General features: G+C 38.5%; 1 protein-coding gene and 1 long non-coding RNA gene across 4 annotated transcripts in view; one reads left to right on the forward strand and one right to left on the reverse strand.

Annotated features, from left to right (window-relative positions):
• The first annotated feature begins 1,787 nt into the window (after positions 1-1,787).
• Vgll3 (vestigial like family member 3) overlaps positions 1,788-24,921 on the forward strand; it is a 38,884-nt gene continuing 15,750 nt past the window's right edge. Inside the window, exons 1-4 of one of the 3 annotated variants that reach the window (XM_090347830.1) lie at positions 1,791-2,202; positions 14,044-14,329; positions 22,745-22,983; positions 23,153-23,281. In XM_090347830.1, the coding sequence (XP_090203956.1) occupies positions 2,080-2,202; positions 14,044-14,329; positions 22,745-22,983; positions 23,153-23,281 (777 nt within the window). In that variant the 5' untranslated portion in view covers positions 1,791-2,079. Of the gene's footprint in view, positions 2,203-14,043; positions 14,330-22,744; positions 23,282-24,921 lie in introns of all 3 variants that reach the window. The other 2 variants (XM_090347848.1, XM_090347839.1) reach the window with 2 other exon arrangements.
• Positions 21,785-23,119, reverse strand: LOC150069525 (uncharacterized). The gene is made up of 3 exons (XR_016538042.1): positions 23,044-23,119; positions 22,660-22,823; positions 21,785-22,219 (listed from the first exon to the last, which is right to left on the reverse strand). It is a non-coding gene; the product is annotated as an uncharacterized LOC150069525 (long non-coding RNA).

A 24,921-nucleotide genomic window follows, 5' to 3' on the forward strand; every position in this document is an offset into this window, starting at 1 on the left:
GAATCAGCAAGGAGCCTCTTCAGGATTCCAAGGGAGACATATTGAGAAAATTAAGAATCTGTGTAGAAAGAAATGTAATCAATAGGACTGAGCACTAGAAAGAGGCTCTATCCAGGAGGGTGAACTAAGGGAAAAAGCATTCAATTGATAACATTCAATATTCAGTGGGTAGAAATGAGCAAGTGAATAAAAGCCACTATGGAGTAGCAAAAGTATTATAGTTTGTGTATTTCTGTGTGTGTGTGTGTGTGTGTGTGTGTGTGTGTGTGTGTGTAGGTATACATATATACATAGGTATGTGTTAGAAAACTCTCTGATTGGGACAGTGGAAAATCAAAAACTTATTTGTTTCTCAGTTCTGGAAGCAGGAAATCCAAAATCAATGTTCAGCCAGTGTTGGTTTGGGGTGATTCCCTGGTTACCCTCTCCTCCCCCTTTTTAAAAATTTTCTTCCTGACTTGTAAACAGGTGCTTTACTTGAACTTGCCTTTCTCCTGTAGTAGGCCAGAAAACAAGAGTGAGAGAAGGAGGGAGAAAGAAACTGAATGGGGTACAGAAAGAAAGATGGACATCAATCTTGTCTGAGTAGACCCTATCTCGTGTCCTCATTGAACCTTTATTACTTCTTTAAAGGTCTGTCTATGGACATAGGCATGGTGGGGGGATGTCTTAAGGCTTCAATTGTAGGGGAACAAAATTCACTGTCATAGCTGTGCCTTTGTTTCCAAACCGAATTTTCTTCTGAGGGAAAAAGAAAAGATAGATTTCTCTGTCACACAGATTGGTGTTCTTCCAAAAGAGGTAAAGACCAGACAGCTGGAGATCGCTTATTGGTAATAAAAAAAAATAAATGTTATTCTTTTTCCACAATTGTATCAGTGCATATTTATATGTGTACAGATTTTTCCTGCTCGTCTTAGATAGGGTTAAAAGCCACTTGCAAATAAACAGGACTTCTATTGGAATAGTTGACGAGTAGCCCAATGCATTCTACTGCTGTACGGAAAACAGAAAAGGAAAAAGCGAGCCCACGAAAAATGCTTGCCATGAAGTTGTAAATTCAAAGCGGAGGTTTGCTTGTAGAGGGGGCGGAGGGGGGGGATGAACTTGCGGTGCATTCTTTGACATGCACACACTTGCCAGAACTTCGTTCCCTTTCTCATCTGGCTATTTTGAATGGAGGAGCCTTCTTTAGGTGTGATTAGGTTCTGAGTTGATGATCTTGGTGGGGAGGGGGGCGGGAAGTTTCTAGGAATTGAGAAACCCTAGCCTGGGTGGAGGTCAGGTGATGGGTGTCAAAGACCAGGGTGGGAACCAGCCTAGCTCGGAGGGCGCGGAATCCTTGACATACCATTCCCCTCCCAGCCGCGTCCCATCCCGGGAGGAGGGCGGGGAGGGCTGCAAACTTTGCTCCAATCCGCAGCCAGCCTTCCCCAGGGTCTCCCCCACCCTCCCCCACCCACGGGCGACCCGCCCACCAGCTCCCCGAGTAGGTGTGGGGTGAGGAATGGGGGAGGGGGTGGGTTACAAATCAACTCAGAGCCTGGAAAGGCAAAGTGCTCTCCCTCCCCAGTCAACCTCCCCTACCCCCTGTAAGCTTCTCCCCCCCGCCCCTGCCTTTGGGTCCTTGCCCAGCCCCGATCGCCGGTGATAGGACGAGCCCGGGGCGTGCAGGGTGTAGACGCCAACCAGTGTCCCGGCTCCCCTGGGCTTCCTCACCCCCGGCAGGGGCAGCGGTGGCTCCAGGGTGTCTTAAGCCAGGGTCCCGCACCCGCGTGGCGTCCCGGAGCTGCGCTCGCGTAAAGCACGCGGGAGGAGAGGAAGGGGCGGGGGGGAGGGAGGGAGGTGGCACCCGGAGGGGCTGAAGATGAAGGTGCCCGCGCCCGGGCCGCATCCGAGTGCCCACCCCTCCCCAGCCCGCGCCCGGCGCGCAGCCCAAGGCCGCGGAGGATCCGCCTCCGCCGCAGTTGCAGTAGCGGCCAGAGCCGGAGCCGCGACGCGGGCGGAGGCGCGGGCAGCGGCGCCTCGGGAACCAGTGCGCACGGCCGCCACTCGGGGGTCGCCGCTGCCCCTGCTGCCATGAGTTGTGCGGAGGTGATGTATCACCCCCAGCCGTATGGAGCGTCCCAGTATCTGCCCAACCCCGTGGCAGCCGCAACCTGTCCTACAGCCTACTATCATCCGGCTCCCCAACCTGGCCAGGTGAGTCACCGACCGGGCAGCCGTCCGGGGGCGGGGGCGAGGGGCACCGGGAGTATCGGTTCTGGGGCTCCCCGCGGTGGGACGAGCGTCCCCGCGGGGATGGGTGGCACCGAGGATGCCCCGGCGGCCGCGGGAGCGCCCTGGCGTGGAGAGCCTGCGGCGCACAGGAGCCCCGGCAGCAGGGAGGGCCGCGAGGGTGGGGAATCTCGGGGAGGCAGTACCTGGCTGAGGGGTGGGGGGGAAGAGGGAGACGTAGAGGGGGGGCGTCAGTGGAGCTGTGGTCACCCCAGCTCAGAGGTTGCTGGGCTCTCGCCACCCCGGATGTCAGGATTTCAGATCTTTGAAGCGCGTTCACCCAGGGCATCTGTTTCAGGACTCTGTGAGTAAACTTCCTTTAAAAAGCCAATGCCTTCTTCCTCTGGAATGCTAGCGAGGTCCAGGGTTTTCTGGAGTCGAGGAGGAAGTGTTTGCGGCCAAGGTAGCCCCAGCTACCTGACCAGTGAGCTCAGACGATTGACCTTGCCGAGACTTTTAAGGTGGGCCATCGGTCTGATGTAACCTGTAGTAAGTGTTTCTAGAACTTTTTTTTTTTTTAATGGCTGTGGTTTAGAGAAACGAGGGATGCTGAGGCTCTTCATTCATTTCCTCACCCCACCTACAGACCATTGCTTGTCTCGTGTTCAGTCTGTGGATCCCATTCAAGAGGTAAACCTTGAATCTCTAAATTAGGGGGGCTCCGCCATGCCAGGGGGACTGAAAATACTGACCATAGAAACGGATCTGGAGCTAGGTAGGAGATGACGGAGTTACTTTTGGAAGAGGGAGTAGGATTCCAGAGAACTGAAAACGAAGTGCCCTGGGATATTACGCTGGACACAAGAGCAAGTGCACCCAAGATTAGTTATCCTTGTAATATCTGCAGCTATACATATACATATATATATATCATAATATGCGAAAGTGTGTTTGTGACCAGGGGCTGGTCTTCCTCAAACTATGGTGCTTAGTGAATGCTGAATTATGAGCGGCAGAACTGATTGATCTTGTTCATCTCTTCAAAACTCTATGTTTTACTCAGACCTTAAGGGTTGAACCGTAGTATTCACCAGCTCTCGGAATCTGGACATTCTCTCCGTCTTTTTTTTTTTTTTTCCTATTCTACACGTGTAGTGCTTTTTGGAAATAAGCAATAAGAAATGTAGTTTTGTTTAAAATGTAGTTGGCTGTAAAATTCAGTTGCTGCCTGAAGGGTCCAGCGAACTTACCTGACTTAACACTGAGGGAGCCTGGAGGAAAGAGCCTTGTTTTCTTATGTTCATTGATTTTAATATTTAGCAGCTTTATTATTTCAAAGCACAATGACTTCTGAGGAGAAAGATGGGAAATATTCGGTGATGTATGGTGACAGGAAATGGATACATTTTAGATGGCTGTTTGCTTTTCTTTGACATATATCAAATATAATAGACACATAAATTTAAGTGAGGCAAGTAAGGCAAAGAAGCTGCTGGTATTAGTAGTTCTCAGCACTGGATGAAGTATTCTTTCCTTTCTAATACCTCAGAAGCCTTCATTTGCCAGTTGGACTGTGGATGAGCAACAGACTCTAAATGTGAAGAGGGATACTTTCTTTTAAAAAAAAATACTAAAAAGCAGGAACTAACACTCGGAATTAAGATGGTTTATTTGAAAATCTGTGACATGAGGCTCATTAAAGTATGAATCTGTTTTAATGTAATTTTTGCTGAAATTATGATCTATTAGAAAAATTGTATCATAGTACGTTTGTTTTCAGTAAGAAATGACTCCATGTACTTTATCTTGCTTTTGCAATAGCACTTAGTTGCAGCCCCCAAATTCCATTCTTTGGCTCAGTCCATCAACAAGCTGGAGAATGAGCTTTAAAAAATGAAAAAAAAAAAGGAGGGAGGGGAAAGAAAATCCTTAATTGTCTACATGGCTGTGTTGCCCAGTGATCAACTTCTGCTATATTTTGAGCTTCTGTAAACAGCCCTTAAGGAAATGTTTGTCTGAGTTGAGAGATGTGTTTGGAAATTTTCATGTTAAGTAAATTGGCTCATTCAAGAGCTCTGCTTTTTCTTTGTGAAGAAACTGACTACTAGTGGTCAGTAAAATGAATAGAGATTTGACAGTAACTACTGTTCTTTTACTGTCAGGAGTTTATTTTGATGACCTATATTTTCTATTGGAGAAAAAAGTAAATCAGGAATTCTTATCAGGCTGACAACATTTTTAGACTATGCAGTGCGTGGGTGAAGTGGGACTAATATTGACTTGGCCCTCATGCAGTCATCTGAGAATACATATTTTGGTTGTTTTTGCATTCCATAAGGTTTTATCATTATTATCCATGAAGATTGTTTTCTCCGTACATGGGAAGTGACCCCTAATAGCATCTTGCCTGGGAGACAAAAATAAGGGATATAATTCATATTGCATTTGAAAGACTGATTTGTTAAGACAGAAAAGAAAAACAGAAATAGAGAATAGTCACCGAGTTCAAAGGTCACTTATAAATGCTAGAAAAGAGAGCACTATAGTTTTTTGTTTGTTTTTACTACTTCTGCATTTAATTGTAGGAATGTATTCTTTGATGGAGGTTTTCCCCTATCAGCTCTATATGACTCTTTTGTATGATTTCTTTTGTGTTTTACAGTACAGAGGATCAAACTCAGGGCCCCACACATGCCAAGCAGACATTTTACCACTGAGTTATATCCCCAGCTCTGTATTCCTTATAAATCAATGTGTCAAAATTGGTTCATGATGGATTTTAACGATAGGCCTATTTTTCTCCCAATACATGATAACTGAAATTCTTTTTCTTCATTTTTCTACACACATACACTGTTAGCTTTCAATTGAAGTTTTGTATTGAAAAATCTCATATAGTTGGCAAGTATTTACAAACGTAATAAGTCCCATCTATATAAACTCTAGTGGGATAAATGAATTAAAAAGTTATCTGTAAATATCTGAAGAGCAAATGTTATAGTCCCAGATATTAACTCTGAGTGTGAGTGTGTGCAAACATCACTATGCCTTATAGAGCCCAAAATTCGTGAGGGATGACAAGTAACCCAGGTCCTGCTGAGTCCACCATTCTTAACATCTCTTTGGAGAACTTGGGACTGAGCATCTCAGCACATGCTCCGAAGGTGGATGCCACTGGCTGGATGTGTATAAAAAAGTGTTTAGGCTATGGGCCAGTGGCTCACACCTTTAATCTTAACTACTCAGGAGGCTGAGATCTGAGGAACAGGATTCAAAGCCAGCCCAGACAGGAAAGTCCATGAGATGCATCTCCAGCTAATCAGAAGTGGAGTGGTGGCTCAAGTGGTAGATACAAGAGTAGCCTTGAGCCTCAAGGACAGTGTAGTGCCCAGGACCTGAGTTCAAGCTCCAGAGCTGTCAGGAAAAAATAGAGTTCATTTTGTATGTGTAACACTGATGGTAAGAGCCAGTAGAACGGATTGAAATATGTGTCAGGAAAAATCAAGGGCCTTAATGTGAAATCATAGATCCCTTTTATACCCAGTAAATTTCTTCTGTCAGTCTGTTGTCAAAATTCTTCCTCATTCCATAATGTTAAAATTGGGAAGGTATGTTAGGTTTTTAGAATTTTGTAGTTTATATGTGAGATGACAAAAGCAGAGCACAGTCCCTAAATTCTAGTTATGTAAAAGTTTTTTTTTTTCTTTCTTAACAATCACATTTCAAGCTTGATATGTGCTAGCACATATTTATGCCATTCTGTTTGAGGGTAACAGCTGGCTCAGTGTGTATGCATGCTTTCACTTAAAAGAATTGGATTTACTTGTGATGCAGTGCTGCAGTTCTGTTTGGAAAAATTTCAAACTCTTTCTGTACTCTGCCACCTTGGTTAAATCATGAAACATCGCTAGGATTTTGTGTGTCATGGGAAAATTATGGAAAAATTACACTTTAGTCTTTCCGCTTACATCTGGCAAATTGCATGTACATAAGGTCAACATAATGAAGATTTCAAAACTGATTGATGACAAAATTAGGACCTCCAGGTCCCAAACTTGCCCGTGAACCAGGTGCAGAATCTTTCCACCATGCCAGGCAATCTCTCCGAAGGAATTTTTTTTTCTCTTTGGCTATTGCAAAATGGACTTATTTTTGTATTTAGTGCCCCCAATCAACATTTTTTTATAAAGAAGATTAATATGCAGTAGATTCTTTGGCCTTGGAGTTTGAGAATCTTTCCAAGTCCTTGGTCGTGTGCTTTTTTTCTTTTAAGTTGAGGCATTCCAAAGGCCTTTTGCAAGCATTTCTATTATGCTAATGACTTTTACTATCTATGTTGCATCTCTTGTTGATGAGGCAGAATACTCACTTAGCAAATGAACATTTATTTAAGATAGAAGACCAGAAGTTATATTGACAATTTTAAGTGCCACATATTTCACTGTTATTCTGATTTATCAATTAGATTCATTAAAGGAGAAAGAATACAATCATAACACAAATTATTTTAGCATACAAATTGTTTAAGGGATAAGATTTTTCTTGCAACTGTAACTGAGGCTTAAGTGTATTTCTAAGGATTGATATAGGGCTTGTTTGACAAAGTGCAGTCCCTGTAATTCCACAATACACAAATTAACGACTGCCAACTCTTAAAAGCTTAAACCCCTCCACAGTTGCAAGTTCCCAGTAACTTCCCAACCAGAAGAATTCAAAACTACAGGAAGTTAAACTTTAAAATAACTGAACTCCTGGCCCTGGCAGTCAAACAGAATAAGCAGTGCAATAGAACATAAAAGCATCCATAGTAAAGTATGTTCATCAAAAAGCCAATACCATGGCACAGTGACTTCAGTTTTAGAGGAGGGGTTTTGGACAAATGCAAGGAAATCCTACTTGATCAACCACATGGTAAAGTCCTCCATTTGGCCGAGTTCAAGATGATGATGACATGACAAATGTTTAGGGAAAGAGTAGTAGCCTTGCTCTCTTGTACAACATCTCTTAATGCTACTTCAGGAGAGACACTGAGCTGACCATGTTGAATAGAATGTATATTTGTAGTATCTTTATTGGTGCAGCAACAATTTTCAAGGAGGATTAAAGAAATTAATGCAATTGATGCTTATGGAAGATCGTAAAGCAAATTTATATTAGATTAAAATAATTTTGCAATAAATATGGATTCATTTCACATTGTGGTGCTTAACTTAGATTTCATACTCACAATCTCTGTTTCAAGCTATCTTTTAACAAAAATGCTAGTCATAGATAATAATTTAAGATATCTCTAGAAATGTGTTTTTTTAAATTTGAGAAACAAACTCTAATAGTTGACTTCAAGGCTGTGGTAGAGACAGTGAGGGTAGTAATTTCTGGCAAAGTTCTACCCTGAACCTTTCAAAGCACACCTCTTTAAACAGCTGTTTTTCTACTTTGGCTACTCATTTAGGACAACCCTGAGAGTGCCTTGAACCATTAGGCCCACACAGCTGTGAGAACAACTCGTAAATGCCATATTTATACATCTCTCAATAGATACAAGATTCATGCTAGTGATTTACTAGTGTGGTCTGAGCTGGTGTAACTTTGAACTATTTTTCACTCATTTTCTAATATTAGTAGAGAAAAAAAATGACCTAATCTCAAGAGGTGTCCTATTGTCTTAAAACTGTTACCATTTTAGGATGCTAAATTACTCTTCCTTGGAGGATAGAGTAGCAGGACTCTAAAGATATATCTTCTTATGTATCATAACCAATTTCTAGCAGTTGAGCTTAGATGGCCCCCATCTGGAAATGAATAAGTGTGGAATTGTATGTAGATATTATTTTTGGCCAGGATTTTGCAAAATCAAAAGAGGTGGCCAAAGTAAGAAACAAAATCAAGTGTGAATTTGTCTAGAGCTCCAGCATTTTGCTTATTAGTATATAGAGTTGGATGAAACCTCTGAAGCAATCCAATAAAAATATTTCATTTTCGGAAAGGCAAGCTCAGGGCTAAAAGGTTCCTTGACTTGTTCAGACACTTTGATGAGCTCCTCTTTGCCATTTTCCTTGCTATAGAGTTTCATTGCCTTACTTTCTACTTATATCAGTTACCTTACAAAGTAGAATTCACTTCATAGGTTTCTTAATGTTCCTGCCCTACTTTGCTCATTTAAAAAAAATGGGATGTTAGCTACTGTGAGAAATAACAGTTAATCATCTGGATAAACCACAGGGCTCTCTTTATTTACTGTGGTCCTTTCAATTTTTTTTTCCAGCCATGAGCAATTTCAGTTATGGGATGATATATGCTGTTTACCTTCATATATCCAAATGTTTGCACAATTGCTGACACAAAATAAGAATTAACTGGCAGTGGATTGAATGAATGAATGAATGAATGAATGATTTGAATGCATCATACCTAAGTCTAGTCACAGGATTATGTACACATACCAGAAATTTATACATCAGAAACTCGTTTCATCCAAAGTAGTTGAAATGAGTAAGAAGACATACTCTAATGATGTGATCATTGCTTAAAACATTTTGGGAATGCAAATTTTGAAATTGCTTCTAAGCCTGTGGCACATTTTTTTAAAAAAACTTCATAAAAAGTGGAAAATTTTCATTTGTGGAGGTGGTAGGTTACTTTTTATGACCAGAATCATTTAAAGGGCATTTATACAAGTTGCGCACATCAGACATCAGGTTAAACAATATTATTTTTGGTTTGCTTCTTTCTACTATTAAGAATTTAAAAAAAAATCCCAAGCAGACAAAAATAAGCCTAGAATCATGAAGTGTGACTATTTCTTACAAGCTAAATTGGTTCACATTTTCCAAAATAGGATTTCTGGTTGTAGGCAGCTGTAGTATGTATCTGACAGCCAAAGGGCCAATGTATTTTCAAATGTGTAAGTTCAGTGCCATCAAGAACTATGCTTTAGAAAAATCATCGCATTTCTTAATAGCTTATCTCTCATATATTTAATATGTTTAAACTAGTTTTTAAATCTTATAACCCTAGACTCTTCTTGTTAGAATGGGGATGGTATCCATGGATTGAATTAGTTTATTTAGCCAAAATAAATACACTCATTCTCCTCAGTCTATTTATGCTAGCACATTCTTTGTAGTCATCCACTTTCTACTTCGGTGATCCTGGTCCTGTACAACTAGGTTTTATATATGTACATTAGTAATAACTTTTTGGCTAAAAATGTGTGTGTCAGAGAGAGTTAATGAAACAATATACATATTTTCTAAGAGTATCTTAGAACAACATCTTGGTTTTTTCCAAGAGATATATTTTTAAAAAGTATGTTGTACAAATAAATTTTTAAAAGTATAATCAAAGAGAAAGGGATTCCTTTTATGGATTTGATGCATTTACTCTGGAGTAATGTTTTTTTTTTTGAGGTTTAGGTGATGTTTTAGACATAAATAATCATTGCATTTAAAGGAGATAGCAGTAAAAAAGAAAGTTTTTTCTAAATGTTCAATGATTTCATGAAAATACTTTTGTTTCCTTAAAAAAAAAAACAGCTTCCACATATGCACACTAATAATTTAGCCTTTTCCAGGCTTAAACCTTGGGGAGTTGGGGCATTTGGCTCTGACAGAAGAGTCATTCTCTCTTTCTCTCTCTCTCTCTCTCATTCTCCCCCCCCCCCACGATCCCCTCTCCCCCATCTCTCTCTTTTTCTCATCAGATAATTTCTTTTCCTTGTACATTCCTGCTACAGTTTGTTTCTTTGGAGCCTACCAGCCAGTCTTGAGATAGTGGCTTTTGGTTTCGGCTGCCCTTCACTCTACTGCTTTATGCCTTTGTATGTATCCACATTATGTTCGTCAATTGGCAACATTTTACTCTACTCCATCCTCAAATCATCTTGGGAAAATGTTGCTATTACAGTGCAGTTGCAATGCAATGCAAAGGTGTATGTGTCTAAATTACACCCACCTGGAGTCCTTATTTTGATGATTTTGGTTTTGTTAACAGTTCTTCAGGGTCTTTTAAAATAGCCATGAATATTTATGAGAAATTAGGATTTTTTATGAACTGATTGTTCATTTTGAGGAAAATAAGAAATTATATATTGTGGGTCCTGGAACTTGTACTCGGCCTGGACTCTGTCCCTGAGCTCTTCTGCTCAAGGCTACCGCCCTACCCTTGAGCCAAGACCCACTTCCTATTTTTTAGAAGTTAATTGAAGATAAGAGTCTTGGCTCCTTTCGTGCCTGGGCTGGCTTTGAACTTTGATCCTCAGATCTCAGCCTCCTGAGTAGCTAGGATTACAAGAGTGAGCCACCTGGCCCAGCTCTATATTATATTTTTATCTTGACTCTGAATGTCTAGATTTTAATGCATAGAGTTTGACTCTAACAGTTGAGATATTTTATTCCAAAAAAAGTGAGCATCAGGTTAACACAGATCATAGCAAAAGTACAAATAAGAAGTATGTTGGGTAAAAAAAGGCAAATAATTTCCTTGTAACTACCAAACCATAGCTACAGAAAGTAACTGAGGGTCAAGTATCTCTGAAGAAAATTAGGGTGGTTTAAATGTTATCATGAGTCAATTGCTATTTAACTTTTGTATCCGTTTTTCTCTTGCTCTCAATTAATTTTAAAGCATTTATTTAAGTTTAATGATCATTTTATGTAGCTTAATGAGCCCTTTTGACACTTTCATATTCTTATTTTAACTAGTACTATTGGTTGTCATGTTAAAACAAATGTGTTGGAAATATATTTAACCTGAACCTCTATAGTTAGTGAAAAGTAACCCAATTTTATCTAAAGTTGTGCAAGTTGGGATGCTAAATATTCATATATCTTGCCTTATGTCCTATGCTCACTTTTTCAGAACTAAAGATGTTTGCAGTACCCAAAGGGAATATTTGGAGCACGTATTTATATAAGTGTAAACAGATATATTACATACTCAAGAAAAAGAAACAACATAATGAACTGGTGCATGCATTGACAGGGAATAATTTTTAAAAAGAGATCAATGACAGATATTTTGTTACAATGACAGTTTTCACTTTTCTCACATTGCTTACTGAAAACTGTGTACTCTTCTCTTTCCCTCCTTTCCTTCCTTCCTTTCTTTCTTTCTTTCTTTCTTTCTTTCTTTCTTTCTTTCTTTCTTTCTTTCTTTCCTTTTTTTTTTTTCTTTTTGGTTTGGTAGTAGGGTTTCAATTCAGGCCCTGAGTGCTGTCCCTGTATTTTTTTGGGGGGGGGGGGGCGGGGGGCTCAAGGATAGCATTCTACCACGTTGAGGTACAGTTTGCATTCTGGTTTTCAGATAGTTAATCAGAGATAAGTGTTTTATGGACTTTCCTGCCTTGTCTGGCTTTGAACCACTATTTTCAGATCTCAACCTTCTGAGAAGCTAAGATTATCTGTGTGAGCCACCAGTGTTTGCCAGATTATGTACTTTTAAAGAGAAATTGTTTTTTCTATTTAACTATCCAACAAACATACATACTATTCAGAAAATTATTCTGCCTTAAATAGAATGAATTTCATCTATATCATAAAATTCAACTGTCATCATTTAATATTTAAGATATTTTATGACTGCTTTTATTGATTATAATGCTGTTTTTCATTTGTATCTGGACTTTCAGTTCTCAAATCTTATACATACACACACATATGACTTTATTACATTTAAGAAATAATTGCTGTTGAGGGTAAAATAAACACTTGGGCTTATTTGGGTAATTAACACAGGCAGGGGTCTTTTTGAAAGAATACATTTTAAAATCAAATGAATGAAAAAATATATGCAAAGCACAACTCATAAATGAATGCTGAGCTAGGCATAATGGCAAGAACAAAAATCAGTTTTGTGTGTAATAATGAGCCCTTGTGGTCAGTGAACCACTGTATATCAATTTTAATTTCCTTATAATATAAAAACTTTTTTCCTAATTTCACAGAATATTCAGGAAAAAGTGTTTTCATATGTTGTGATAGTGTACACTTTTGGATAAATATACACCCAGGGAAACAGAACTGTGATTTTGTGATAAACCATATTTGTTTACTTTTATAATAGAACTCAAAATTAGTAGTCATTTAGTTCAACTTATTAATTTTATACATAATCTATGTTACTATGATATTTTGTTATAGAATGTAAGTATAAATACATTCAAATATGTGCAAAAACAGACTTAAGAAATATAAGCAGTAAATAGAATTGTATATCAAGTAGATATATCACCACACAAGAGGTAAATAAATAATCTATTCTCTGACAGATGATAGACACATTGACACAAATTTTAAGTTAAAAGGAATACGTGCTTTCACAAATAATATTCTTGACTTAGTAATCAGCACGTTATAATAGAGTTAAAGTTCTCAAAAAAAATCTCAAATTTTCATTTATAGAAGACAACCAACTTATCAGATGATAAATTTATATTTTTGGCTATAGATTAAAAACTAATAATTGCAGCATATAATTGGGATATATATTAGTTATATGATTTGATAACATAAACAAGGCTTTTAAAATTTATATTTCCCTTTTTAAGTTTATATTTATTTTTCCAGAACATATTTTTTTCCTCTGAAATAAGAGAAATGATGTGACAAAAGATTGTTTTGTTGATGTAATTTAAAGCGTTTATGGATTTCATGAGATTTTAGCATTGTCTCTTAAAAAGTAATGCGCATCAAAGCAATTGTTAACAAAAAGGTACACTTTGTAAAGAATATTAAAAAGGAAGAAAAGGGAAACAAGTAAAAGGTTAATGCTAAGAAAAAAATCACAGTATATATTTTGACTTTTCCTTCTCATTAGAGATGTTTCTCTTACCCTTCAACACATTTCCTGGGCACAAACATTTAGACCCAAGACACACACACACACACACACACACACACACACACACACAGCAGCACACACGCACACACATGCACCTTATGATATGCTGTGGCTCCCCTTTCCATATTTCCTGAACTTCATCAGATCTTTTAATTCTTTGATGACTTGGTGTCTTTGTCTTTAAGTTTAACAGTAATAACTATCAAGATTGAGTGAGGAAATAAACCAAGATTTGAGAAGTGTTTCCAGTGTAATTAGTACTGTAGTGATGATCATCTGTGAAAATATTTCACATTTCCAAACTTTTCTCATTTTTGAGAAAGTCCTTGTTCATATTTGGTATTATTTTCAGTAAGCCATAATAAAATATTTTTTCTTTCTATGATAATGGTGGTTTGCAGAACATCTGAAAAATATGTTCCATGCGAAATGGATCTTCACACAGACTTATTTTGTCATTTTGGTTTGATTTTTGAGAAATAAGTTAAGTATAGCTGCCAAATCCTTTTATAAGATGCTGCATTCCTGTTTTATTTCCATTTATTTCACTTATGTAAAGCTCTCCTCTTCTCCACCCTTCCCCAGGACAGTTAGATCTCCTCTTGTCCATTCTCTGTCTTAAGCTATAATGTCACTGTTAGCATCCAATCAAAAATGAGGAGAAATACTGAAAAGAATGTGCCACTGTGCTTTAACCAAAGAAATAACAAAACCCAAATTCTGTCTGACACTGAAAATACTACAATTTGATAATGAACTGTTTTCTTTGCCAGATTTGGAATGACAGATTTTTTTTCTTTTTTCTTAGTGTAGAAGGTGGCAACAGGTTTGGGGGAGGGAAATAATGGAATAAAGCAGATGTAGAAGCATCAGTTTGCAAACATGTGAATATTTAGATTTTTTTTAAGTGAAAAGTTAACTGATTAATGCTTTTTTTTTTTTTTACAAACTGTCTTTGATACTGTTGTTTTGTTTATTCCATCCCAGAAAAAGTTAGCGGTATACAGCAAGATGCAGGACTCTCTGGAAATCACCCTTCCCAGCAAACAAGAGGAGGAGGAGGAGGAGGATGAGGAGGAGGAGGAGGAGGAGAAAGACCAGCCTGCCGAGATGGAGTACCTTAACTCTCGCTGTGTCCTTTTCACTTATTTCCAGGGAGACATTGGGTCAGTAGTGGATGAACACTTCTCAAGAGCTTTGGGCCAAGCCAGCACCTTCCACCCAGAATCTGCCATTTCAAAAAGCAAGATGGGGCTAACCCCCCTATGGCGAGGTAAGAATTCAAAAGCAGATGATTTCCAGGGCGCTGTGTCTGTTACGCAACTGCCTGTACCAGGTTCCAGCTGGAGGCTTGCCCCTGGAGGATGGATATCCTCTAGCTTTTTAATTTTTAAGGACAGCAAGGAATTTCTTTCAGACAAACAGCTGGATCAGTTTTGTCACATGTGGAATGCAGGGTTGGAAAGGATGCGGTCACACCCCTTAAATTCCTCATGGAAAATAGTGATATAACAGCTTGAGTTTATAGTGGCTGAATGGAACTGCAAAGCTCCACTGTTAAAGCCCCCATGGCCCAATTTGGATCTCTGAATGATAGGCGTGCCTGGATCAGCTTCTAAAAAACATAGCTTTTGCTCATTCCTGTAGGTGTTATTATGTGGTGACCTACTAGATATCTGTTCCAATGGGAAGGCACTTAAAAACTTTATGTTCTTCTTGTAGCTTTTTTTCCCCAGTCGATTTATTAGTCGCTCTTGATAGAATACAATCTAATATTAAAGGTTGCATCTCTATGTCTTAAACTGATGTTTTTACCGTGTGATGCACACAAAAAAACTTCAGATTACCTCTTCTTTATTGCCATCTCTATGGAGGTCACTCACAAAAGATTGTGTAATTACATGGTAACTTCAAAAAAGAAAATCATGTAACACCTTCTATCTGAAACTATCATGGTAGGGATATGGTATATTCTCCTAGTTACCTTACAAGAAGAATCTAATAAAGTGCTTTCCTGATTAGGAAGACAGGCATGATAAAAGTCTGTTAGAAATTCAAATCTTTGCGCCATACCTTAGACCTAGAGCATCAGAAACTCAGGTAGGGTATTTCATATTAAACCAGCCTCTTAGGTTATTTTGATGGAGAATCAAGTGTGACAAGTTCTGATCTAGTGCTGCTAGGTATGCTATAGGATGCCTTGCTGCAAATTCATTGCACCCATAACTCCATACAAAGGCAGAGGAAATTACACTCTACCAATTGCCCAGAGTGGGCTGTAATAACTGGCTCCCCTTATTGTCAGATGAATGGTTCTACTCTGCTGGACAGGTGCTGGCTTGCTTGCTAGATCTGGTCTGTGGATTGGATGCTTTCCCCCCTCCTTCTGCTCTCTCTCTCATTTTCCCTTCCTCCCTTTTACCCTCCCTTGTCCTTTCCATTCTCATGATTTTCTCTGGCATACATATCACTTAACTGGTAAATACGATAATATTATGTTAATAATTTATAGGAAATAAGAAAGCTTCATGAATCTTATTGTTATTCTAAATAGCCTAATAAATTCTATAAAGACAATCACTTTTACCAGAGTAATAAATGCAATGTTCACTTTAACAAACAAAACAAAACAACGATTATTTACTCTAGAAAGCAGAAACTTGGGCCCAGAATTGTCTACAATAGTTGGTACATGCAAAACCATTTCAACCCATGGATACTCTTCATGAATGTTTACTCTTCATATATATGTATATACATATTTACAATTTAACTAAATTAATCAGAGATCTTTAGATATAATGTTTAGTAAACATAGAGTGAACAGTGATGCTGTTTTAATACTTATGATTAAAGCTGTCTTTTACATCATTTATTTTTCAGATGTATCTCTTGTCTCATTCTAATGAAATTTAGATAATGCATAATTATTCTGCTACTATGTAATAGGCAGTGTTCAGGGTATGGAGACTAGAACAGCAAGATTGAAGCTTTGTTTCCATGGAATAAAGTGTGTGTGTATGTGAATATGTGTGTGTGTGTGTGTGTGTGTGTGTGTGTGTGTATGTGTGGTAGCCATAGTGAAAAAGATACTGTGACCTGCAAGATGATAATGAAATCCTTCTCAGAGATGGTTATATTTCAACTGGAGGAGGTGGCTCAGGCCTATAATCCTAGCTACTCTGGAGGCTGAGTTCTGAGGATCAAGGTTCAAAGCCAGCCTGAGAACAAAAGGACCTAGACTCTTATCGCCAGTTAACCTCTAGAATACGGGAAGTGAGGCTTGGCTCAAGGGCAGTAGCCTTGAGCTGTAGAGCTCAAGGACAAGGCCACACCCAGCTTAGAGCAGTAGTCCTGAGCTGAAGAGCTCAGGGACAGCGCCCACACCCAGTTCAAGCCCCATGACCTACAAATGAAAGAGAGAGAGAAAGAAAGAGAGAGAGGAGATTATATCTCAGTAGAGACCTGAAGAAAATAAGATCATTCTTCTTGTGACTGTTTTGGGGGAATAAAAAATTCTACCTAGAAGAAACAGCTAGAGCCGTGGCCCAGAAGATGAGATAAAGTGTTCAATGCAAAGCAGACAAGCTTTATGAGCTTGGGAAGTGATAGAGCATGCAATCTCTGGCACTTTGTCTTTTCCTCTCTGTTAATACCTCTCTGGTGGGTCCATATAATTTTCTCCAAGAAAATGTATTTTTATGTGGACACTCTAAATAAAATGGATTGATAAGGTATTTTGAAGTGAACTAAGTTGGTGCCAACTTAGTACCAAGATTAGAAAAATAAGTGTCTTCAGTAGGGGATACAATGTTCTATGATATATGTTTTCTCATTTATAAAACAAGTACTTGAATTAAATAATTATTTGAGTTTTTCATTGCCTAAAGTCCTATGGTTTCAAATGTATTTTAATTCCTATTTGTAAAAAGAATTTTCGATTGTTTCTAGTTGTGACTTTGCTTTAAATCAATAAATAAAGATTGGATAGGATCTACAAGAGAGCCACAGAATATATACAGGGTTACAGAGACAGTATAATAACACTAGTGCCATATGGTTGTAAGAATGTAATTTTGATGCCAGAGCAAAGGATTAATACTGTAGTCTTTGGAGCTTGCTCAATTTCGATTCAAGTCCATGTCCCCCCCCCATTGTTTACAGGTTGCAATATAATCTTGGATTAATAACTTAAAATATCTCTGAGATCAAATTCCCTCACTGTAGTATTTGTTTATTGATATTCTTCTAAGGTTATGAAGATTTTGTAATATGTATGAATAATTTAGCACAGCATTTGGAACAAAGCATTCTACTCAAGTCAGGTGCTTATTCTCTTTCCTGAAGTAAGTTTGCGTTCACTGGGCACAGAAAGCAAACTTGATTCTATTCTGAAGCAATGTTTCCAAAGAGTGTTGGAAAGCAGAACTAAAGCCTATCGATTGTGTTAAAGGAGCTACCAAACACCAGTAGTAAAGCATTAGTTTGTGGTATGAAGTTATCACACACTTACTGACATGATACAAAAATACAAATGAACTAAAAGTTGAATTATGTTTGATTGTTTAATAAATTCCATAGTAAGTGTTCAGGATAAGGTCTGACATAGCTAAGAATATATTATCAATTTTGACGTCTTCTATTTCTTATAAGCGCAGAATATTCCTTATCAGTACTAAGATTTGAACTCAGGGCTGTCTGCTTGTTTAGCTTTGCTTGCTTAGCTGGTACACTACCACTTGAGCCATGACTCCAGCGAGCCCTTTGTTACTTAATTGGAGACATAGTCTATTTCTACAGACATTTCTCATTAGGCTTGTTTCAAACTTTGAGCCTCTGGATCAGTCTTTAGAGTAGCTAGGCTTACAGGTGTGATCCACTGTCACCCAGCACCAGGAGAAAATGTTTTTTCATGCTAGTTTGCTACAACCTTTCATCTGTTTTCTCTAACTTCACTATACGTTTAGTTAGTGGTGAAGAGAGATTTTCAGTTAAGAAAATGTAATGAATTTGCTTGTCACCTTACACTGTTATGCATCAATTTTCCCCCAATTCTGTGTGTAGTTGTGTGTGTCTGTCTGTCTGTGGGTCTACAAACAGGTAGTGTTTGTCAAGGCATACCAAAGTAGGTCAGATATTGAAAACCGCACATTGGTACAGTTACTGTGCTATAATTATGTTAGAAGCATAGTTTCTCAGTGTTGAAAGGAAGACCTCTGCACGTGAATTCTGACTGGGAACAACGGAGCTGAGCAGAGATATTCCAGGAAGCACTGGAAAAATACCCTTGAAGAAAGTTTAGGACAAACATGTGAGAGAAAAGTGAAGTCCTGCTTAGGTCGTCTTCCTGCCCACAAGAGATACTCTAAGTCTATCACTCTAAATCTCTTTAGGGAGTCACAAGACCTATTTTGAGCAACTCTATAATAAAATAACTAGATGCCATGTTTTTTTTCTTTTTTTCATTTCTTTCAAAAAAAATTTTAAATTCTCCTAGTCCTGGGGCTTTAAGTCAGGACTTGGGCTCTGTCTTTGAGTTTTCTCAAGGCTAGCACTCTACTACTTGAGCCACAGCACCACTTCCAGCTTTTTCTGTGTATGTGCTACCAGGAAATCAAACGCAGGGCATCATGCATGCTAGGAAAAGACTTCACCACTAGGCCAAACTCCCAGGCCCTACAGGCAGTCTTTCCATATAAAGATAACTCATAATTCTTGAATGAGAAATAGTAACAGAACAGAGATTTCATTTGACATCTTCTCTAGTAGAGAATGGGTCTTAAATTATATCAAGAACTTTCAAGAATTATGTTGAATATTTTTTTCTTTACCAAGGTCTTTAGTATGTAAAGGTTATCTTTAACTATGAGGCATTTTTCACCAGTAGTTTAATACTAAGGTTATTAAGATGATGAGTTCAAGGTCCTAGAGCTGTATGTTCCCATTTTCTTAGTTTAATTTTCTCTTTTTCAAATTAAATCATATTTTTAAATAATTTTGTATTTGAATTTTTTCCTTAAAGTACTTTTTCTCTTCATTAAAAAAAGAAATATGTAAGATTAATATGAAATGCATCCCACATTGAAAGAAATACTAGTATTCCATGTTAAACTCCTTCATTTTTCTTTGAGACGTTTCTGTTCTAAAGTTACCTAGCAGTATTGCTTAGCATTCTCTGGGTAGCTTGTACTGGAAAAATGCATGTTTTATTGTCTTTTTTGTTTAGAAATAAATGTGTGTGTATATGTGTATGCATGTGTGTGTGAATCTCAAATGGAAACTGAACCAAATTATATTTGGGTTCTACATATCAAAGTTAACATCACCAAAACATTGATTAATGTAACCCAAATATTGAATAGCAGTGAACCCAGAATTACCAGAGAAAGCTTAGGGTTGCCTCCGCCAACCCGAAAAAAAGCCATATTGCATGGAAATAGCTTGCAGAGGTTTTCATGTGCTTTTTACATTCAACAATGTGGCTGTGATTTACTACACATAAGCAGAGTCACGTATTGAAAAAATTTACATACATATGAAATAAGCACACTGATTCTCCAACATGAAGCAAAAAAAATGTCATCTGTTTCTTTGTGTCAGGAATTTTCTTTTAAATAAGCAAGATACCAAATAGTGATTCTGGAGTATAGATTTCTGCATAATTATTTTCCACTCAGTATTGTTTCACTTATCTATAAAGTGCAAAAAATGTTTTTGTAAAGGCATTTATATACCTCTGGAGACTTTATAGTACAGGGTTATGTTAGCTGGGAAAATATTAAGTTGCTTTTAATTTTATTTTTTCCCCTCTTGGATTGTTAAGCATTGTGCAATTTTTCAAAAACAAATTTCTACTTTCAATGATAATGTGTTCACTTTTTGCAATATGATATTTAATAAATAGAATGATAATATAGGGGAAGGAATTTGTTCATTATATATTTGTGTGTGAAGAACTCAAATCCTAACAAATGTGTATAGCTGTTTCTACAAACTAGAAGAGATGAAACATAAACACCCAGAGAAATGGAATATTCTCTGTACTTTTGACATTTTGAATGGGGGGTTTGAATAAAGGGAACTCTGTCTATGGCACATATTTGTGGTCTGGAGTTCAGTAGGTTTCATAATGGAATTCTGGTTGTACCAGGAGATGGAAGTTATGAGCAGAATGAAGATTTGGTCTAAAAGATGGAATTTGTGAGAGCAAAGTGACAAATTGGTGGTGGCCAAGCTGTGGTGTGTGATTTAAAGATCCTCTATGAACTCAATATGGGCTTTATGTCTTAAACATGATGACTATCATTATTAGTAGAACAAAAATGTTCTACAAATGGCCATTGCCTAAGACAAACTGAATTTTCTTCCCACAAGATTTGCAATTTTCCTTTCCATTAGCAGCATTTTTCATAAGCCCACAGGAGGCAATGATTAAATAAAACATACTTGCTTCAAGTAAGAGAACAGCATATTTGCTTCTTTTAAGAGATGGAGAGTGAAGCACAAACTATTGATAGCTTGCTGGAAATGTCTGAAGATTTGGTGAGCAGGTAGTCTTATCTAAAGCCTCTTAAGCACAGTTTTTTCCTATTTCTACAAACAGTTTTGAGAGCCAGTTTTTACACATGGATTTTACTGTCAATTTGCTTATGCATAGGAGAAATAAAGAATATGATGTTGATGTCAGTGTTGCACTACTAGTGCGCCAGCTTCTATGAAAATTCAAGAAAATGAGCAGCAAAGTGTTAGCCTCATTATATTACCTTCATGATGTATTTAGTTAGTTATACTTTTCCCTGCAGCAGGAAAACTGTCTCTTAGAAATTAATGAAGTGAGACAATAAATACGTTAGGCTTTTGAATACTCGTAATTCAGACCACTCCTTAGAGTATCCTTCATTCAGTGAGAAGACCTAGCTGGTTTCTTTTATAAATGTGGAATCAATATGAAAATACATGTATTACTATATTTTTCGTGGCTATGTTCAGCTACAACAAGAAACAACCAATAAAGCACTCAACAGAATGGGTAGAAAACATGAGTGAAATGCATGTCATCACTTAATAGTTTTGAAGGAGGGGGGGCGGGAAGTGGTAAAAGAATCAGTGTTTCCACTTGTAGTCATAAGGTATGAGCTCTCGCGAAAACTCTGACTACCTACACAAAGCTGGTGACAAGAGATTAAAGATGAGTTCACTGTAGGTGAACATATCTACATCTTACTCTACATTTCCTAGATTAAAATCCTTTGATTTTTGCTGAGATCCTCTTCAGGGGATAGAATTACATTCAGTACTCTGGGCAGAAAAATCACACTCTTCTGAGGCCTTATAGTTGGACAGTCTTATAAATTTTGCTTTTTGGTCACTTTTTCCCTTCTGAACAAATTTTATTCTTTAAATGATGTGCTGTTTTTACTACTGTATGTAGGCCTGTAGGAGTGCTGTGTGTATGTATACACACACATGTGTATGTATGCATATAATCTCTCATCTTTTACAGGATCACCTCCAATGAACCATCCATATTTGACAGTTATCACTTTGTTATGCCCTTTCCACATTCTTTCTCTCCATTTTTTCTTTGGAAACATTTTATCTTCACTCCTCAAAATTGTAAAAAAAAAAAGTGAGGCCTACCTATCTTTAATCCCTCTATTTGTCACATAGTAAATAGGTTATTCATATATTGTGATGATGAAGGTATTAAGTGGATAGGATTGTGGAATTGTAGAGAATTTTTCTGGTTACTTCTTTATAACTAAGGGGCATTACTTGTTATTTCTAACTCCTCATAGCCTCTGAACTCATAAGCTTCTAAACCCATAACTTCAACTAGAATCTCCTTTCTTTATGATTTCCACAGAATCGTCATAAAATCCAGAGGTCCAGGGTACAGTTTTCATTGACCCCTCTGGCATTTACAAAGTCTTTTGATCATTGATACAGGCTATGTGGCTTGTTCTTACCAGTTTTTCTTAGACTTTTTTCTCAGCCTCTATTTCTTCATTATCAAAATGGATTGAATAAAATAACTCCCTCGTGACATTGGCATGATTGTTGACTGAGATCACCTGTGAAAAGTCCTTGAGCTGGCATTGCGGTTATTCTCAGTCCACAGACCCATAGGTTTCCACAGGAGAAAAATGAAATGATATACAATCTTAATGGTAAAAAAAAAAAAGCTGGTGAGCACAATTAAAGATTATCTTGGTGCTGTTTGCTACTGTTGGCATTGGAAATATGTGACCATAATTGATTTTTGCTTAACAAGAGCTGATAAAATTATCCCCAATCCACCTACATCTTATAACCCACATGATATAACTCTTATCTGAGAAAAACAGAGCTAGGTCCTTTTGAGGCTTAAGGCCCATATGACTCCCATGAGGAAACAAAGCTTTTCAGTTCTCAAATTACAAACCTAGGACAGCACAGGCTGAGTGATCAAACGGTGCAGTGTATATGTTAGGAAAGGTGGGGAAGGGGGGAGAAAAGCATTTATCAGGTGGAATTCTGTCCACTCTCTTGGCACAGAAGCCAAAAGCTAGGCAGGAATCACTTTACCCCATGTGGAGAAAGAAAGAATGCATGCTAACGCACCTGCTTATCACACATGATGGGGCAAGTAAAGACAAGTCTTGTGTCTGAAAGGCTTCTTACATAAATGTGTTTTCTGTCTTCTCAGACAGCTCAGCTCTCTCAAGCCAGCGGAGTAGTTTCCCAACTTCTTTTTGGACCAGCTCTTACCAGCCCCCACCTGCACCCTGTTTGGGGGGAGTTCATCCTGACTTTCAGGTCACCGCCCCCCCTGGCACGTTTACTGCAGCTGATCCCAGCCCCTGGCCAGGCCATAGCCTACATCAGACTGGCCCAGCCCCTCCCCCTCCCACGTCTGAGTCCTGGCACTATCCTTTGGCATCTCAGGTGAGCCCATCTTACAGCCACATGCATGACGTATACATGCGGTCCCACCCACATGCTCACGTGCACCACCGGCGCCACCACCATCACCACCACCACCACCATCACCCCGCTGCTGGCTCTGCTCTGGATCCGTCCTATGGCCCCCTGCTGATGCCATCCGTGCGTGCAGCCAGGATTCCTGCCCCCCAGTGTGACATCACAAAGACAGATGCGACCACAGTCACCACTGCTACCTCAGCGTGGGCTGGAGCCTTTCACGGAACAGTGGACATCGTGCCAAGTGTGGGGTTCGACACAGGTGAGCTGGCAGGTGCCCTTCTTTCTATCAAAAGAGACAAAGTTTCAGAAATAAGATGGGTAGTTTTGTTTAAATTCATTTGAAATGTTCTTATATGTTACCCATATAAGGTAAGTTAAGCTTTGTTGAGAGGTAGCAATAATACCTGCGTTCCTGGGAAAACTGGTATAAGTAGCTAGCTCATGGCTGAGGGAAGTCTCAGTACTTTTTCTCCCACCGGACAGACTAGGGATTGATTCCTTGGAACTGAGTCTTTAGTTCCTGATGTTTACAAAGATATCCTTATAGCTCCTGGATCTCTGTGCTCAGTATCTTGTACAATGCCCAGGAGAATTCCTATGCTTCAGTAAGTTTTATTTTGCTTTTATCTTACTCAGTCCTCAAGTGTTATAAAACAGAGTGCTTTCTGGATTGTCTTCTATAGTTTAGTCTTTTGAAAAAAAAGTTAGAAAATATATTTCAAAGGAATATCTTTTTCTTTTCTTTCTCTTCCCTTCTTGACCCTTTTGTAACCCTGATATCTTTTTTAAGTGCTTTCCTCCCAAATTCCTCTCCTTAAATAATACAAGTCTTAAAAGACTACCATAAAATTCATTTCCAGGGGCCGGGAGTTTGGCCTAGTGGTTAAAGTGCTTGCCTAGCATGCATGAAGACCCGGGTTCGATTCCTCGGTACCACATACATAGAAAAAAGCCAGAAGTGGTGCTGAGGCTCAAGTGGTAGAGCTCTAGCCTTGAGAAAGTCCAAGGACAGTGCTCAGGCCCTGAGCTCAAGCCCAGGACTGGCAAAAAAAAAAAAAATTCATTTCCAGTGGATTTTAAAAGATGGTAAGGACTATACTTCTTCAGAGTGATCAACTCTGTGGAATTCACTAGTTCTCATGGTCATGGTATGAAATGTTTGAGCTTAATTCATGGACCAGATGAGAGATATTATAGTAATAATAGTTCAGAGTTTGTGAAGTCAAGATATCAAACAATACACAATATACAGTATAGGTGCACAAGTATATACACATGTAATAAGTATGTAAATATATTTTTAAATGATTATATTCCTATAGAGTCTACATTCCAAAGTTACCCATTTCTAATTTTATCCGTTTTTTTTTTTAACCTAACATACTTTGTAACACATAAAAGACATGGTTAAAGACACTTGTTCAGTTTTTAAATTTTCATAGCTGGGTGCCAGCAGCTCAAGCCTGTAAGCCCAGGTATGAAGGAGGCTGAGATCTGAGGATCAGAGTTCAAAGCCAGCCCAAGCAGCAAAGTCCTTGAGACTGTTTTCTCCATTTAACCACTAGAAAACTGGAAGTGGTGCTGCAACTCAAGTGGTAGAGCACTAAGCTTGTGCTGGAGAGCTCAGGGGAATAGCCCCTGCCCAGAGTTTGAGCCCCAGGACAAACAAACAATTGCAGTGTAAGTAATCCTTGAGTGCCAGTTTATAACAGACTACTGTAGATGATCAATTGCTTGGTACTGTGCTTACTCATGTGAATGGAACTTTCTAATTTTGGTCAGCTCTTCTCCACTGAGTTTTCCTTTTCCTTTTGAGTCTCTGCTTTTCCAAAGTATTTCCAAGTGTGCTAGATCAAGCCTGTATCAGGGAGTGGGTCTTGATTTCTGTGCTCTGGGACT

The sequence above is a fragment of the Megascapheus bottae genome, chromosome 1, assembly GCF_031878675.1.
Source record: "Megascapheus bottae isolate mThoBot1 chromosome 1, mThoBot2.hap1, whole genome shotgun sequence".
NCBI classification, from domain to species: domain Eukaryota; kingdom Metazoa; phylum Chordata; class Mammalia; order Rodentia; family Geomyidae; genus Megascapheus; species Megascapheus bottae.